Source organism: Rhinopithecus roxellana, chromosome 5 (genome assembly GCF_007565055.1).
Source record: "Rhinopithecus roxellana isolate Shanxi Qingling chromosome 5, ASM756505v1, whole genome shotgun sequence".
Lineage (NCBI taxonomy): Eukaryota > Metazoa > Chordata > Mammalia > Primates > Cercopithecidae > Rhinopithecus > Rhinopithecus roxellana.
The window spans coordinates 76,332,955-76,349,418 of NC_044553.1; the positions used below are offsets into that span (position 1 = coordinate 76,332,955).

Below are 16,464 nucleotides of genomic sequence, written 5' to 3' on the forward strand. Positions count from 1 at the left end.
AGTCATGAACCTGTATCTGCACCTGCCCTATGTATGAACCTTGTAGAACTGTGTGAATGAAATGAGATGTGATGTATGTGGAAGCACTTTGCAAACTGTGAAGCTCTATAGAAATTTCAGGTGCTGCTCTTTATTAATTTAGCTCCTAACTACAGCACCAGAGAAATGTTTCCAATGTCTTGTAAATTCCTTCCTTCTCTGAAGCCAGCCTTCTCCAGAGCAGGGCATTGGAATCATCAGGACTAGAGGCAGTCTTGCCTCAGAATCGTCTTATCTTTTCACACTGTTCACCCTCCTCCAGTTGCTTTAGGAACTCTTTGACCCAGTGCTTCTCTATCTCCATTCTCTAATAAGATTATAATTTTATGGAGTTAGTGATCATAGTATGTTGCACAATCGGTCAAAGGTTCCTGGCTTTTTGTGGTCAGGAATATTTATTTATTTATTTATTTATTAAACTAAGTGGTGATAAAGCATATCTTTAAGTAAACCTTTTCAGGCCAGTGAGATACATTGACCGCAGTTGTGATGTTAAGAGACCATGCTTTCACTTTGGATTCCAGGTCAGACTCTTGTTATTAGCATGTTACTGTGGGCAAAATATTTAACTTTTTTGGACGTTAGTTTCCACATCTTTAAGTAGATTATAAGGGCACTTATCATATAAGGCCATTGTGAGGAGTAAATGAGATAATGAAAAAAGTGCTTAACACATTGCTTAATCGTATAACGCATACTTAGAAAATGTCGCCTGTTACTGTAAATGTCTAATAACAATAATAACAATAATGGCCTTCAAAGAGCACAGAAAAATGTCCATTGTTGGCATTTTAAAGGATTTTTTATTTTGTGTTTTAAAAGTTCATTTAAATATACATCATAGAATTTACTAATGCAAAGAACATTTTTGTGTTGGTCCCATTTCCTTGATACAGGTAGAAAATTGAACTGACTTAGATCAGCATTCCTTCCTCTTAGCAGGAAGTCTTGCCCAGGGTGGCATGATCAGGCCAAGTGCCTTGCCCGGTTGTGTGCAGTGGGAATCATAGTCAGACTGTTTCTCAGCTACCTATGAATTGTGTGGTATTAGGACTTGGGGTTACAGTGGAATTGGATGGATTCTTGGTGAAAGGATACTTTCAGGCATCCCTTTTACATTAGCATTGTCAACAGACTGACAAACAGGCTGAAGTCTAGGCCTGCTTTGAAGTACAATACAGAAGAAGGGAAAAAGTACAAAAGAAATCCACTAATAGTTCTAGGGCATAATCAAGTACATAATTAACAGCATTTGAGAGGCTGTAACTCCCCAAGTTCACAGATAACATGGTAAGACCATTTGTGATTACCACTTATGGTTAAGAATATGATTAAAACAGAATAATAGTTTTACTGCATTTCAGGGATTTACTGATAATCAGTTTTCTCTGGTGATTGAACCAGTAGTAAAATAAATAAAACCAGCTTCCTCTTTCTTCCTTCCTTTCTCTCTCCTTCCTTCCTTCCTGCCTGCCCTCCTTCCTTCCTTCCTTCTTCTTTTTCTTTTCTTTTCTTTTCTTTTTTTTTTTTTTTGAGACTGAGTCTCGCTTTGTCACCCAGGTCAGAGTGCAGTGGCACAATCTCGGCTCACTGCAACCTCTGCCTTCTGGGTTCAAAAGATTCTTCTGTCTCAGCCTCCCGAGTACCTGGGACTACAGGTGAGCACCATCACGCCTGGCTAATTTTTGTATTTTTAGTAGAGATGGGGTTTCACCATGGTGGCCAGGCTGGTCTTGAACTCCTGACCTTGTGATCCTCCCACGTCAGCCTCCCAAAGTGCTGGGATTACAGCGTGAGCCATTGCACCCGGCCCTCCTTTACTTCTTTGTTTATATTAGCTGGCATTGACTTTGACAGATGGGCAGGTGGTAGTTTGTGAGACTGAGACATGGCTCCTTGTATACCACTGTATTTGACAATGAGCTCAGCTCTTCATGCAGGGGCTTGGGGGCTCCTTTCTGTAATTCTAAAGCTTCTCCTGCATCTGAGAATGACATCTGTTGGGCTTCTTAGGGCCTCTGGTAGATATTTCCTTACAAGGAATGCATGCTGAATCTGAAGAGGTAGTTTAAAATGGCATTAAAGGCAGAACGTTTAGTCTAAGCCTGTTAATCACTGCATTCCTGTGCTCCCCAGATTCTGAAAATGTCAGGAAGTGAAAGACTAGTATGAATTTGGAGGTCTTGGCCTCTACTTGAGTAAGTATAGTACCTCCATTAATGTTCTTAGTCCATGGTGTGGGGTTATCACCAAAGGCAAATACTGCTACGGATGTAAACAGGAATTTTTCCATTTAGTAACCTCCATTTTTAGCTAGCCTGTTACATCCTTGGCTTCTGGACTGTAGGAAAACAGTTCCATTTATTTCATCCTTTCCTCTGGAATGTTCTTAATCTGATGTTGGCAGATCCTGACCTCACTCCCTGCTCACTGCAGAGGGGCTGGCTTGGCTTATGCAGCAGGCCTCCCAGGGGAAGTTTCCAAGCCAATCAGAATGTCCTCTTTTAGTGTCTTTCCTTATACCTTAGGATACTGTCTGAATCAACAGAAATGCTGAATGAACCCTAGGTGGAGTGGAAGGGTAAGAGAGAGTATGCTCGCACTCTGAATTTTGTTTCCTGTGGACCTAACTCCAAGTTTTTAAATTAAGCCTGAATTTTTTTTAACTCTTTCTGCCATTTCCACCTTGTCTTACGGAAGTGTAACCCTAAGCAAATTATGGGCAATTGGAGGTAGGCATCAACTTTAGTTCCTGGGCAGTTCCTGAGAGTATTGGTTGAGGCCTGGCCTTTACCCTAGTGTTTGGTTTAATTCATCAGTGTACATTTCTCGTTCTTTTGAGCTGGCTTCTAGAAGCCAGGCAATTCAACTGTATAGAGCCTGTCAAATACCATAGCTTTTCAGATTTTTCTAGTTAATGGATCTCTGGGGTTACGGAGGGCACAGTCCCTCCATTTGCTGGCAATAGTTGGGTTGCTGGGAATGTTGGTCCCACTTCTGAGCTGACCCAGAAAGTATTAATATATCTCACTGTGGTGTGAAGTATAGACTGTCTTGTTCTCCTGAGACTGAGGGTCTGCATTCAGGAAGAGGCTGCCTAATATAGACAACTGGGTTGTTTGTTTGCCATTGGCCCAGGGAAGACTAGAAGGTGGAGAAAGTCTAATCTGAACCCAGGATAGAATCCTATGTGAGAGATAAATTTGCTACTCTTTCAGTTGAAATTTGGACTCTGAATCCCAAGGGAAGGCACCAGTAGGTCAGTTAATACTTCTTGTTGAGGCTTGCAAAAGACACTGCATTTCTAATAAAGTGTTTACCTATCCAAAAGAGAGATCCTGATTTGGCATATAAAACTACTGCCTCTTCTGGTTATCTTTCATCACTTGCCTGAGTTTGAAAAGGTAATAAATGGTTTGTGTTTTAAGGAAAGAGGCTCTTCCCAAGACCTGAGGCTTTCTCATTCCTACCAGCTGGCCCCATTGCTAAAATGCTTTCCAGTGGGCTTGCTTCTGCCTGGCCAGCACCTGGGCTGCCCCAGCTTGTAATTAGCCTGCCTTTGCTTCATAAGCTTCCCAGGGTGTGGTTCTTCTTCTAAAAGCTTGTATGAATTGCTGTACTGTCTCTTTATAGTTTAAAAATGAATCCTTTTTTGTTCTTTGCAACTCATTTGCTTTTTTCTTTTCTTTTCTTTAAATTACTATTAACACCTGTTGATTCTTTTTTTTTTCTGATTGGCCTGTCACTGCATTCCTGCTCCCCCTCCCTCTAGCTGGGTTTGTCAAGTCGCCCATGTCAGAAACTAAGCTCACGGGGGACGCCTTTGAGCTGTACTGTGACGTGGTCGGGAGCCCCACGCCAGAGATCCAGTGGTGGTACGCAGAAGTCAACCGGGCAGAGTCTTTCAGACAGCTGTGGGACGGTGCTCGGAAGCGCCGTGTCACCGTAAACACCGCCTACGGGTCAAACGGCGTGAGTGTGCTGAGAATAACCCGGCTCACCTTGGAGGACTCTGGGACTTACGAGTGCAGGGCCAGCAACGACCCCAAGAGGAATGACTTGAGGCAAAACCCCTCCATAACATGGATTCGAGCCCAGGCCACCATAAGCGTCCTTCAGAGTGAGTCCAGCACCCTACAGTAGTAGTACTGTAGTCATTAGAGGTGGCCCAATGACCCTTCCCTTCTGCATCCTTTCCCTCTTCCCCAGTATGATCACTCACCCCACCCCTTGTCTTCGTTTTTTTTTCAAACCCATGACCCTTCTGGTTGTAGTGTATGAAAACATCTGTGGCAACTTTTTTTCTTCTTTTCTTTGCCGTCCTTTCTGCCTCCCTTATTCCCCAACCCTTCTCTGTGTCTTTCTTCTCAGGAACAAAGAACTTGAGGAAATCCGTGACTGTCCAAAATCATCTGTGTTGGGGAGAGTTGCGGGGGGAGAACTGGGAAGCTTAAAAAAAATTAAAACTCACAAAACCAGGCGGTCCAAGGAGGGTAGTGTTGAAATGGTTTCTTTCCCTCCCCTTTGATTTTGTAGTAGGTTTCCTGCTATACTTTTGCTGATTTCTTCTCTGGTGCCTTTCTATTTTTGTTTCTTTCCCCAGTCTAACTACTTTTTATTTCTTCTGTTCTTCTGTTTGAAGCTCTCTAAGTAGCTGCCTTCACCTCTATGGTTTTAAGTTTGTGTCTGCCCAGCCTCTTCCCTTACTGTGACTTGGTGTCATCTTGTGATGGGAATGTTGCCATGGGTACAGTGTGGTGGTGTGTTTTGGTTGTTGGGTGGCATGTAAGCTTGGATATTTTCATAGTTCCAGCTCCTTTTCTTTTCTAAAACCGTGGCATTGCTTCTCTGATAACAGCCTTCTACTGCAGCAGTGTACTCCTCACTGGGCCTGCTAATTAGTCTCCTCTTTAAAAGCAGCCGCCTGGGACTTCCTTCATATGTTTTGCTATTAGGAGTCAGGTCACACTAAGCTGCAAATTATTATTTTTTAACCTATCACACTGTCTGGAAGTCAGAGTTGCAGTTGATTCCTGTTCATGGTTTGACTCTGATGAGTAGCTATTGGCACAGTGTGCTTTATCCCAGAGGATGGGAACTCCAGACATAGTGTGGGGACCACTCACTGGCCCTTTCTTTGTGTCTTGAAAAAAGAGGAAACTAACTTCCAACCTGGTTTCTCGAGGTGATGGGGTGAGCTGACCAGCTGGCTCAGAATCTTCCCCTTGTAGCAGGTATGTGTGAGACGTATGACACTGGGACTTTTGTGGCCACTTCTCTCTCTTTCTCAAAAGTGACTTGCTACCTTATGTTGGGAAGCAGAGGGAGGGAGAAGCCACCACAGAACCAATGTTCCTGGCCAAGAAGAGTTCTGGCCCCACATCAAACCTGGTTATAATTGAGGGGACATTCACTTTTGGAAAGATCCTCTGGGGTTTTCACCTTTTCTTTGAGGACACAATGAGAGATCTATAGCCAGTTCTAGCTTAAAGAGCTGATTGATCTAGAGAAAGTAAGACTAGTAAAATCTTGCTTTGATGAGGAATTCGATAATACATAAAGTCGTAAGACATGGGCCTTGAGTCTATATACTTATATGGAAAACAGCAAATTAGTGTCTGTTCTTTGTAGCCACTTGAAGATCCCTATGGGTAAAAAAAGAGTCCTTTGTAGGGCAGTGGTAGGAGAGGCTGCTGCAGTTGGCACTGTTGAATCAGAGAACCTGCTTCTGGAAAGAGGAAAAGAAAACTGTGTCTATGTGAAAATGGGGAACATTAACCCAGTGATTTTTTTTTTTTTTTTTTTTTTAACAATATTTCCCCCTGCACGCCTCCTTCTCCTGCCCCCCTTGCTCCTTTCCTTATAAAAGCAGAATTACCTACATGGCCACAAAGGTCTGTGGAAGTTTATAGATATGGACTGGGCTGGGCATTTGCACTTGTACTTCCAAGAGCCTGACTCATAGCTAGAATGGCCATGCCAAGGAGCTAGAAAAAGATGTGGCTTTGGGATACTGACCTGCCAATCCCGAGAATACGTAGGATTACCCCAGTTCACTTAGAGTTGTCTGCATGTGGTTGAACCAAATCTTGGCTAGACTCTCTTCAGACTTCCCCATCAGTCAGTTAACCCTAGTTAGCTGTTTTGGAGGGCCAGGAGGTTGGTGCTGCTGCTGCTGCTGCTGCTGCTTTTTTTTTTTTTTTCAAACACCCTGGATCCAACTCTAATTGGATTGTTTTATGATCTCAGCATCCCAAAAGACATTGCCTCTATGGGGAGGTCAAGTGTTCTATCTAAGAATGACCTCCTGGTAGTACTTTCCCCAGAGCTCATTGAGTATGTAAGGCAGGAAGAGAAGTGTGCCCAGTTTTTAGGTATCTCTCTGGCCATATAGGGTAAGGGTCTCCTATCCACTGCTTTTAAATAGACATCAGTGGCAGGTAAACACATTTGAGCTTCTCCTAAATGTTCATCTCTCTTGGACTTTGACTGGGCAGCGCTTGGCCACAAAAATAAAAGCCCCATCTTCATCCTGGTGCAGAATGCAGATGAGGCACCATGGCCAAGGAACTTGGTGTAGCACTGTTTTTCATATACAGCAATCACAGGAGGCAGGTTACCCTACCCCACAACCCTCCTATGGTGCAGAATCATATTTAAACCTATTTAAATTATCCACTTGCTCCCAGCTGACTCTCTCCTGGATCTTTAACACTTAAGGGAAAAAGTGCTTTCCTTTGCCTTCCAAGAATTCTTGACAGAAAGTCTACCAGGTTGCTTTCATCAGCTTCTTAATCTCCCTGAGCTGCAGTGGTCATTTGCATCGCCACAGGTAAGAGTAGCATTTACTTTGGCCTCCTTGTATTTAAACATCTGGAAGCTCTTGGCCTCATTCTCAGAGTTTACCCTTTCTCAGTGCAATTTGAGAGGAATAGCCAGAAGGAGAGTCCCAAGTGGGACAGAAAATGAAATTGGATAATAAAAATTCAGTAAAAACCTAAAAGTGTGTTTGGGTTTTAATGTTGCCTTTATATTTTTTTAATTTCTCTTCTGTGGAGTACTGGTTCTATCTTTTTCTCTTTTGTTTTTGCTTGGTTTTGATTTTTCTTGGAATTGTGATGCTTTCTGCTGATGGTGTGTGTGCGCGCCTTCCATTGCAGGGTTTGCAGCCGTTTCTGCTCGACTTCTTAAGGCCCAGGGATTTGGCTTCTGTCCAGTGTGTCTTGGAAACCATGGGACACCACTGCGCTAACGTGTTTACATGCATCTGCTTCTGTCTTAGTGGCTGCTATGCCTCCATTATCTGTACATAGAGACCCTGTTTGATGTTACTGATAAGGACCAGTGCTGAATGGAAGATAACCGTTATCCTTTTGCCAAAGTTGGAAAATAGAACTAATTTGTTAATTGAGCAAACTTAAGGTTTTGCTTTATTACAAGTTTCTTCAAAGACATTAACTCTACAAATCAGAAATGTTACATCAGTTAGGAGGTCCTTAAGACATTACATTTTCCAGGTATCCCACGACTTTCCCATGCTTTCCCCCTCCCTGAATAGCAAGCAGCTTAGTTCACATGGAGGGAGAGAGTTCTTTCCTCAAGTTAAGGCTCAGCACAATACTGTATAAAATGGTGAGGGGAGCTGCTGCAGAGCTGTAGACAGGAAGTGGCTAGACACAGGGAAATGGGAAGTCAGTCAAGGGTTTCTGAGAGAGAATTGGAAAACAAATAGCAAATACCTCTTATTGTGGTTGGGAAAAGATGGTTAGTGTAGACTTAACCTGGAGATGTTTGATCAAAAGTAGAGAAAACTAAGCCTGGGGAAATAATGAAGACAAAGCACATTAACAAAAGACAACAAACCTAGAAATGTCTTGACTTTAATACAGTGATGGATTTCAAAGTGCTTTAAAGATGAAACTTTCAGGAATAATATAGAGTGATTTTAAGCATTTCTGTTCAATGTATTATAATATTTGACTCAAGTAGGTTATTTTTGTAGATAAGCTAGTGATCCCTGGTTATCTAAGCACAGAATAGAACCAGAGGTGAAGTATGCCCTAGGACAAAAGGTGGCGGGGGTGGTCTTGGGGCTGGGGGGCAGGGATAGAGAATTCAGTCAGATACGTCTTCTCGGCCCAGCTTTGCCATTAGTAATACTTATGGCCTTGCACAAATCGTTTCACTTTTCCAGCTCTTAAAATTTAAGAGTGGGATTCAATGAACTCTTAAGGGCCTTTCTAAAATTCTAGGAGCCCATAATACCAACACAATATTGCACTCTAGTTATATTTTCTCAGAATGGAATGTGTTTTAAAGTGCAATTCTGGAAAACAAAAACAAAAAAAAACTTGTTTTGGGAATAAGTGTGGCTGGAGAGGAAGAACTGATGATGCTTTTTCAAGAATTTTGCCTCCACGAAATTTGGAAAATGCAAGTGACTTCCAATAGGAAGTATGCTTTTAGAATCCAGTGTCTTTTTTCTGCATAAATAATGGCCATGGCTGGTTTGCCATAGGTTTAACATTTAAATGTGGGGAAAGTTATACTTGTATTATCTAATTATTACTGTTCCAAGGCCCAGTGACACAATAGGGAGTATATTATAATAGGTATATAAATGATATGGCCTTTGTCTTCAGAACGACAAGGTGGAGCCTGGTTTTCTAATTGAATCCGAATTGTTTGGTGGTTCTTTTAAAAAGGTGGTATTCAAAAGCATAAGTGGATTGTTACCAGTACAAGCACCCGTAATACTCCCATTCTTTCACATCTAGGCCAACTGGTCTTCAGGCTGTTGTCTGCGCTAGTGGTCATTTGCTTATAATCATTGTTTTTCCTTTCTTGACTTCCTCCAAAGTGGTAAAGTGAAATTCCTCATGTGGTCCTGTCTGCCCTCCCTCTTTTTCAAGTTTCCCCCTCCTACCCCGTCCAGTTCTCAGGCCAGGGCTACAGAGGATAGAAGGCTATTGCCCCCTATCATTGTGCACTCTTATTACAGAGCCAAGGATTGTCACCAGTGAAGAGGTCATTATTCGAGACAGCCCTGTTCTCCCTGTCACCCTGCAGTGTAACCTCACCTCCAGCTCTCACACCCTTACATACAGCTACTGGACAAAGAATGGGGTGGAACTGAGTGCCACTCGTAAGAATGCCAGCAACATGGAGTACAGGTGAGAAGGGTGGGCAGCTCCTGGGAAGGTGGGAGGGAGTGTGGCTGAGCTTACTTGACATTCGTAATCTATAGTTGTGCCATGCAGGAGGGACATGAGATATATTTGGCTCTCCCTTGGAGAGTCCATTCCAGTATATCTCAGGTAAGGCCCAGTGGTCTAGAAAAGATTCCCAAAGGATTCTAATGAGCAGCCAGATTTGAGAACCATAGATTATCCCCTCACTATAATCATAGAGAAACTGAGGCCATGAAGTAGTGATTTGTTCAGGGTAACAATACTAGTCAATAGGAGAGTCACACTTAGAATGTAGTCTCTTTGCCCAATCCAGTACAGATCGAAGTTAGGTTTGAAGAAACAGATTGAAGTCTGCTTTGTGACTGTAGAGCAAGACATCTCCCTAAGCCATCTTTCCACTGGGTAGATTTCCTAGTGAATTCCCTTTTAGGAGTGTGTAACATCACTGTAACCTGATAAGGACCAGCGGATGCAGGGCTCTTGAATGATCTGGAGTGAGGATGGTAGCCTGGAAATATCCTTTGAAGAAAGAAGGGTATTTGCTGGCTAGAGTTAGCCAGCACCCAAATATTTGGTGCTTTTTGGAATATCTAGAACACATGGCACCCCATGTTTCAGAATAGTTTGTTCCTGGTTGAAAACTGTCTGGAAAAGAATCAGCTAATCCTGCTTAGAAGGTTAATGCAGTGCAAAGAAAGAGAGCACTGAAGTGAGACCAGGAAAGCCCGTGTACCCGTGATGGCAAGGGCATTCTGCAGGATATTGCAGCATTGAGACCTTTTCACACCCCTTATTTCGTTGATCCAAATGAATCTGTGGCTCCTCCTTTTTTCCCAAGCAAGGAAAGAGTGACTCTTGGCTGCTTTAAGGCCAAATACTGTATTTAGTAAGTTCTAGAACCAAGGCTAGGTTCCAGGTCTTCTGATTTTCTAGAAATTTTTCTAGAATTGCTTTTATTTTATCTGCTATGCCATTCGTTTAGTGGCAAGGTAGTTAACCTATCTCCACTGTAGTTTCTTCTGATAAAAAAAATTAGAAATTTAGCCTCAGCGATTTTCCTCATAGTTTGGAAAGGATTAATCAAATAAAATTGTTAGGTGGAATGAAAAGCATTTTTTTCTTGTTCTGTCCATTAGTTTTACAGACTTGATTTTTTGTTGTTATTTTATTGAGACAGGGTCTGGCTCTGCCTCCCAGCCTGGAGTGCAGTAGTGCGGTCTCAGCTCACTGCAACCTCTGCCTCCCGGGCTCAAGCCATCCTCCCCAGTAGCTGGGACCACAGGTGCACACCACCACACCCGGGTAATTTTTTTTTGTATTTTTTGTAGAGACTGGGGTTCACCGTGTTGCCCAGGCTGGTCTTGAACTCCTGAGTGTAAGCAGTCTTCTCACCTTGGCCTCCCAAAGTGCTGGATTTACAGGCGTGAGCCACTGTGTCCAGCCTCAGACTTGTTTTTTATAATACCTCCTTTAAGATAGCAGACATCCAATCATGTTTCTCTTGGGTCTTGTACTATTGCCTGCAAAGTGTTAAGCTTTAACTTCATGAAGTTTCAGCCTGACTTTATAAAATGCTTCTTCTCTCTTTTTTTTCCTCTCAACTTATTTGAAGCTCTCCAAGGGTGTTGTGTATCTCTAGTTTTTCAGGGATTCTACATTTTGTGGAGTAACAACTGATGGGTTCCTTGGGCTACTTAATAAGTCAGCCTGAAGAGCCGATTTCAGAACCCTGCTTCTGCCCAGCCTGTAGGGGATGTTATCCCTTTGCTTTAATTTCTTGCTAATAGCTAGTCCAAGAGAATGGTGTGGGGAGATTTTGAGCCTATAGGCATGTACTCAAGTGTAGGAGTTCTCTTCCCAAGTATTTCTCAAAGAACTTAGAAGTCTAAGAACTTCAGTCTTAAGTTCAGGGCTGAGTTTGAGGAAGGAGCAGCAGCTTTTTCTTCAGGGCTTAGACCCAAAGAACTTTAGTTTAAGCGCTGAAGAAAGAGCTGCTGCTCCTTCCTCAAACTCTGGAACGCTTGTTTGATAAGAGCAGCTGACTTGTCTGTTTTCCAATTGGGAGCATACAGATTTAAGAAGAGGCATCGTGTCACATTGAGAAGACACCTTGACTGCTTCTCGCAGAATATTGTGCTGCTATGTGGATATCTTGAGACAGTCCTGGGGATAGGCTATGTCTCTCCTTGTCCATAGTCTCTTAATCTGTGTTTCCTTTTTGGAATGAGCAATATAAGATGGATAAATGCATTAGGCCAGTGAGTGGTTGAGTTTAGGAGTTTTTCTTAGACATTAAATAGTGCAGTAGAGATTTGACCATCACAAGTATCATATTTTAACCCCTAAGCAAAAGAGCCAGAGCTCAGCCCTATATAAACATTTATCCTCTGATCTGGAGGCTGCTGTTTTTCTTTTTTCTGTAATTACTCACTGACCTTTCTGCACATGTTTGGTGTATGTGCTTGTAGGCCAGAGTGTACTGAGTTGATGTGTAGTTGGCCCTCAGGGGCAAGAAAGCTTGTTTGGGATCACCCTGTGTGTGTGATTGAGATGAAGTGCTGTTCTGGCCATATATACTACTTTTTCTTTTTTTCTTTTTTTTGAAACAGGGTCTTACTCTGTCACCCAGACTGGAGTACAGTGGCATGATCATGGCTCACTGCCGCCTTGACCTCCCAAGTTCAAGTGATCCTCCCGCCTCTTAGCCTCCCGAGTAGCTAGGACTATACGTGCACCACTATGCCCAGCTAGTTTTTTAATTTCTTGTAGAGACAGGGTTTCGTCATGTTTACCAGGCTGATCTCAAACTCCTGGGCTCAAGCAGTCCACCCACCTCAGCCTCCCCAAGTGCTGGGATTACGGGTGTGAGCCCCAGCGCCTGACCCATACACTCTTCTTACAGTCCTTCCTGTCACTCTGCTTAACTTGATCTGAATCTGTGCACAGATATTCACTCTGTGTTCACTCAGTAATTCATTCATTTATTCATTCCCCTGTTGTATTCCAGGCACCAGGCGAGGTGCTCGGTATGGGGTAGTATGCCGAATAAACAGTGTCTATCCACATAGAACTTGGTCTCTTGGGAAGCTGGACATTAATCAAGTAATCACATAAATACATAATCACACACATGATAAGTACTGTGAAGAAGTACAGAGTAGTATGAGAGAGAATGTTGTGGAAAGGGATGACATTTAGATTGGGGCTGGAATAAACTGACATGTAAGCCAAGACCTGATGGAAAAGGAGTTAGGTAGACTAAGGGACAAGAAGAGCATTCTCTGTAAAGGAACATCTTGTGTGGAGGTTTTGAGATGGGAACAAGCTTGGTGCTTGAAAAACTGAAGAGAGACCAGAAGAGCTAGACAGTGGCATGGGGTGGAGCTAGGGATATAGACAGGGGCCAGATCATGTAGGGCCCTGGGGTTTATCATAAGACTTTTTGCTGCATGTCTATGGCTGATGCTCTGATGGCAGATTTTTTTCTTTTTCTTTATGCTTGGGTCCTGTTAGCGAGTAGACTTGTGGAAAGGCATGCTACTAAAGGACAAGGTAGGAAGAACAGAACTACCAAAACAAGGTCTTTGGAGAAGCTCAGAAAACTTGTGCTTTTGTTTGTTTGTTTCTCTTCTTGTTTATCTAACTGGAACCACCAGGTGAACAAGAGGTTTTTAGTGATTTTTGTTATTTGCTTTCGTTTTTCTGAGATAGAGTCTTGCTCTGTCGCCCAGGCTGTAGTGCATTGGTGTGATCTCGGCTCACTGCAACCTCTGCTGCCCGGGTTCAAGTGATTCTCCTGCCTCAGCCTCCCAAGTAGCTGGGATTACAGGCGTGTGCCACCACACCCAGCTAATTTTTTTATTCTTAGTAGAGACGGGGTTTCAGCATCTTGGCCAGGCTAATCTTGAACTCCTGATCACCCGTCTCAGCCTCCTAAAGTGCTGGGATTACAGGGGTGAGCCACCACACTCAGCTGTGATGGTTTTATACTGTATATCTGAATATAAGCTATAGTACTTTGGACATCCTTCTATTTTGATTACTTCTTTTGCATTTTGTTTCTCCCAATAGACCAGAGCATCCTAAGGTTAGGGACCATGTTGCCATTCCATCTTTGTATTCTTGGCACCCTGTAAAGAGCAAGACATTAATGTTTTAGGATGCATAGAGAGGGATTTTTGCTTTTAGTTAGAAGGAGGTGAGTTGCATTGAGGGTTTGGAGAGCAGGATCCCGGATTGCCCCTTTGATTCTCCTTCTGTTGTATATTTTGACCGTTCCCAGTTTCCTCACTTGGTTTTTCTTCTCATCTCTGCAGGATCAATAAGCCGAGAGCTGAGGATTCAGGCGAATACCACTGCGTATATCACTTTGTCAGCGCTCCTAAAGCAAACGCCACCATTGAAGTGAAAGGTACAACCCAGCAGAGGCTGTGGTGTGAGCCTCTCACTCTCCTTCCAAGACAGTACCTTGGTCTGGAGTCCCAGTCTTCAAGCTCCTCTTCTTTCCATGTCAAGACACAATTTAATGTTATGGTTAGGCCACAGGCTCAGGAGCCTGGCTGCCTGGGTTTAAATTCCGACCCCAAAATCTACTAGCTGTGTGGCCTTGGTGGTTTACTAACTTCTCTTTGCTTCCTTTTCCTCATTTTTAAAATGAGGATATCAGCAGTACTTACATCATGGGTTTGTTAGGAGGATTAAATAAGTTAATAGATTGAACTACATAAAATTGCTGTTTTTATATGTCAAAAATGTTTCAATGTTGGCAGCTCCTATGGCCCAAGGCTTTGTAAAGCTCTTAGGTCAGTGCCTTACAAGTATGATTACATAGGTCTTCTGTGGGCCAGCAGGATTGAGGGGGAAGGTACATTGGGTACAGTGTGCAGAGTGGACATCAGCTGTTTGTAGATAATTCATTAGAATTGTAATAGAAACCTTTGAAAGATGAGGCAGTAGTAGAAAGTTCCAAGAAGGGCAAACAGAACTATAAAAGTTGGAGCTACCCAACATCATAAATTTCACCTTTCCTATGTTATTTCAGAGAAGCATCTGAGACCCAGAAAAGTGAAACTTCTAGCTCTCTGTCACACAGTGAGTTTGTGGCAGAGCTAGTCTAGAACACAGGTCTTGACCCCCAATCCAGTGTTTTTTCTACTCTCACAAAATGATCATGAGGAGGCAGGGCTACTGTTTGAGGTCAGGTTTTCTATTTTCAGTCTTTCTCATTTTGCTTAGTAAGGACACCGACTTGTTCTTTAAATCCATAGAGTTATCCCTGGAAGCTAGAAGGACAAATTTAGGAGAAGGAAAGGGCCCATATAATAGGTATTCAGGTCTTCCTAAAATATTTGTGAGATTAAGAATGCAGATTCAAGAAAGGCTTAGACATATTCAAGGTTTCCATTATATGGTGTTATTAAATGAAAGTAATATCTTGGTGACACAGCCCTCACTTGTGAGTTAATGTAGGGATGGCCACTGCCTCCTCCGTCTGCCAGTTTGGTTCTGAATGCCTAAAGGAGTTACAGTTACAGGTCACAGTGGGCCAGATAACTTGGCATTTCAGTTTTTCAGTGGCTTTTCTTGGAGAAATCTTGGTTTCTACCCATTTTAGAAGAATGCCACATGTATTCAACATGAGGATGAAGGATGTGGGAAACATTTTCTCTAAGCCAGTGAGGGCGTTCCCCAGCCTAGGTGAGCTGAATTGTGCAGGGAGACTTCTCTGTGAGACTTGAGGCCCTGCTGCATTCCTGGCTGAGCCTTTGGCACAAAGTCCAAGTGCAAAGAGGCAGGGTGGATGAGGGAGGGAAAGAGTGGGGTGTCTAGTTCATTGTGCTCCCCAAACCTGAGATAATTAGTCCTAACTAACTGTAATTGTTAGTGACTTTGAGTTAATGATTTTTAAATAGCACTTTCAAGAGGGAAAACCGAAATGGTTTTTCCATCTGTTTGGCTGCTTAAGAAAGTGGGGTTTAGTGGCCCTAGAGGCATCTTTCTTCATATTCTCTTCAGCAGGTAGGAAGCAGCAGTTGCCAGGGTAAGAGAATAGGATGCTGTAGGCCAGGAGTATTATCAGAGCAAGTTACAACTTACGTGTTATATTCAAGGTGCTTACTGTGCACTGTTGCATTCTCACTGTACAAATAGCCCTATGAGGAAGGTGAGGCAGGTGGTGGTATCTTGGTTTTACAGAAGTAGACCTTGAGAGAATTCTGTTTTATAAATAACCTAAACCATATTCTGGACCACCTTGTATAGATACACTGTGTGTTTCTCTCTCAAGAAAATTTGTAAAGAATTCTATTCTGTCTTCTCTCCCCAACACCTGGATAGAAAAGAGCTGAATGTTTAATGTCTTGTCTTCCAAGTTATGGATAGTTGAGTCTGGTAAAGACTGTGAACACTTCACTTTTTCAGTATATGTTTTTAAAGGTTTGCCATAGGCCCAGGATCATATTCTGAGCTCACTTCCAGTTGTGGTTGGGGTAGAAAAACTGCCTTGCATTTAGAGTAGTACATGTCTGTATGTTAGTTCCCAAAACATTTTAATAGAAACTCACATTTTATTCCCTTAGTGTCTCTGGGGTGGTGATAAGAGACAGTTATCTTTTTATAGCTGTAGCAATTTGAAAAATCTGCTGAGTAATAGAGAGTTAAGAGGTGGTTGTACTTGAGAGCAAAGAGGTTCCGAGAACATCAGTGGCCTCTTGGCTGAAAGGAATCTGAGTATCTTCCTGTGTGGCTTAGAGAAAATGTTTTCCCACATCCTTCATCCTCATGTTGAATCAGCACATCAGGGCATATAATTCAGACCATGCTATATATTTCTTCAGCGTCTATTCTGCTGTCAGCCATTTCTTTCCTATCTGCCTTTTCCTGTCTTTCAGAACATTTCTGGGGTGGTGTTTGGGCTCAGCACTGTGGGAAGTGATTTAGCCTAGCCGGGGACTGGGCATTATCTGTCAGATTACCAAACCTTGAGTTATCTGTGGTCTACAAAAGAAAAGAAGGCTGCAGGAACCAGAGAGAGGGATGGTGGCCTGGGAACAGAGCCAAGATGGTCATGTTTTTTAACCAAAGCCTGTAGATCTCCGTCAAGAAAATTTGGAGGATAGGAGTTATCTACATGTAGTGGGGGAGGCCATGTATCTGAAGCAGGTTTTTAAATTCTCTTCCTCTTTTTTTTTTTAAAGGACACAATGTGACATAGTATAAACAGGAAGATACTGTC

At 42.7% G+C, this 16,464-nt stretch overlaps 1 protein-coding gene across 2 annotated transcripts in view; it reads left to right on the forward strand.

The window, feature by feature from the left end:
- The window catches only part of NPTN (neuroplastin), a 74,072-nt gene that overhangs the window by 33,284 nt on the left and 24,324 nt on the right, over positions 1-16,464 (forward strand). For both annotated transcript variants that reach the window (XM_010383271.2, XM_010383272.2), the window contains exons 2-3: positions 9,041-9,212; positions 13,547-13,641. In XM_010383271.2, the coding sequence (XP_010381573.1) occupies positions 9,041-9,212; positions 13,547-13,641 (267 nt within the window). The remainder of the gene's footprint in view (positions 1-9,040; positions 9,213-13,546; positions 13,642-16,464) is intronic.